This window comes from Octopus bimaculoides, chromosome 9 (assembly GCF_001194135.2).
Source record: "Octopus bimaculoides isolate UCB-OBI-ISO-001 chromosome 9, ASM119413v2, whole genome shotgun sequence".
Taxonomy (NCBI): domain Eukaryota; kingdom Metazoa; phylum Mollusca; class Cephalopoda; order Octopoda; family Octopodidae; genus Octopus; species Octopus bimaculoides.
The window spans coordinates 58,372,594-58,374,038 of record NC_068989.1 but is presented as its reverse complement, the minus strand read 5'-3'; the positions used below and the strand labels follow the sequence as shown (position 1 = coordinate 58,374,038).

Here is a 1,445-nt window from a genome sequence, read left to right as displayed (position 1 = left end):
TAGGGCTTCTCAAAGGATATCAAGTTACAAAAATCTGCCTATTTAGGTTATATCAAAGACTACGAAGGAGCAACTCTTATGGGCTGTGAACTAAATCCCCGTATCCATTATACATGCTTTTCACAAATAATTCGCCGACAGAAAGAGGTAACACTTTTTAAAGTCATTTTTGTTTGTTTTTTAATGTTTTTATATGCATTTGAAAGAAGCTTCTCTTCTCCCAAAGAGAGGCAATTGTCTTATTTATTCTTAAATTCTTATAATATAATTTCTTACGATGCCATTTTTTTTTTTTAAACTTTAATTTATTAGTTTATATTTAACCACTGTGAAAATTTCTTATTGACTTGTCAGAAAACAGTTTTCAGTTGCAATTTTATTCTATAGTAGCTTGTTTGAATACTTTACCTGCATATAATTTTGAAAATGATATATATTGCATGACAGATGGTAACTAGTTCTGAAGATGAATTTTGAAAGTTTTCTGTTAACATGTTTAAAAAGTGAAAGAAAATGTTTTAGTTTTATCTTACATGGACATTAGCATTTCGGATGTCAGTAGCAGTGAAAGAGAAGGAGGAAGGAAAGAGTAACGTTAGGGTTTATTGAGAGAGAGAGAGAGAGAGAGAGAGTAGAAAGGGTACTGGAAGGGGTTGTCTAGGAGAATCTAATGCTATCCCAAGTTAGGTGTGTATAGGAAGATGGTGTGGCGAAAATGGGATGAGAAAGAGGGAAAGATAAGGATGATGAGGGTCTGAAGAGGCTATGAGAAGATCATTACAGGTTAAAGAGGTGTTGAGGGTTTGTGGAGCCAGAAAAAGAGAGATGAGAGAGTGTTGAAGAGGCAGAGAAGCTGTGAGGAAAGGACTGAGAGAGAAAATTTAGCAGCGGTATACCACAGCTGCTCTTGCAAAGTTGACTGGGACTATTCTAAAATGTTGTAGAGATGAACTCTTAAATTCCCTTAGTGCTTTCATCATCATCATCATCATCATCATCATCGTTTAATGTCCACTTTCCATGCTAGCATGGGTTGGACGATTTGACTGAGGACTGGTGAAACCGGATGGCAACACCAGGCTCCAATCTGATTTGGCAGAGTTTCTACAGCTGCATGCCCTTCCTAATGCCAACCACTCAGAGTGTAGTGGGTGCTTTTACGTGTCGCCCGCACGAAAGCCAGTCAGGCGGTACTGGCAACGGCCATGCTCAAAATGGTGTATTTTATGTGCCACCTGCACAAGAGCCAGTCCAGGGGCACTGGCAACGATCCCGCTCGAAAATTCTACGAAGGCCAGTCAGGTGGTACTGGCAACGGCCATCGCCCAATCCTGTTAGAAACTCTCATATAATGGTCATATATTGTGAATGTGGTATTTTCGGTTGTCCTGTTGCTTTCACCTGTCACGGTAAAATTGGTTGCTTGTTCTTTTTTTTTTTTTTTT

General features: G+C 38.9%; 1 protein-coding gene across 4 annotated transcripts in view; it reads left to right on the top strand.

The window, feature by feature from the left end:
- The window catches only part of LOC106871034 (histone acetyltransferase KAT2A), a 42,899-nt gene that overhangs the window by 36,620 nt on the left and 4,834 nt on the right, over nt 1-1,445 (top strand). For all 4 annotated transcript variants that reach the window (XR_008264900.1, XM_014917291.2, XM_014917290.2 and 1 more), the window contains exon 13: nt 4-147. Coding sequence is in view for 3 of the 4 variants with exons in the window: in XM_014917291.2 (XP_014772777.1) it covers nt 4-147 (144 nt within the window). In the remaining variant the exon portion in view is untranslated. The remainder of the gene's footprint in view (nt 1-3; nt 148-1,445) is intronic.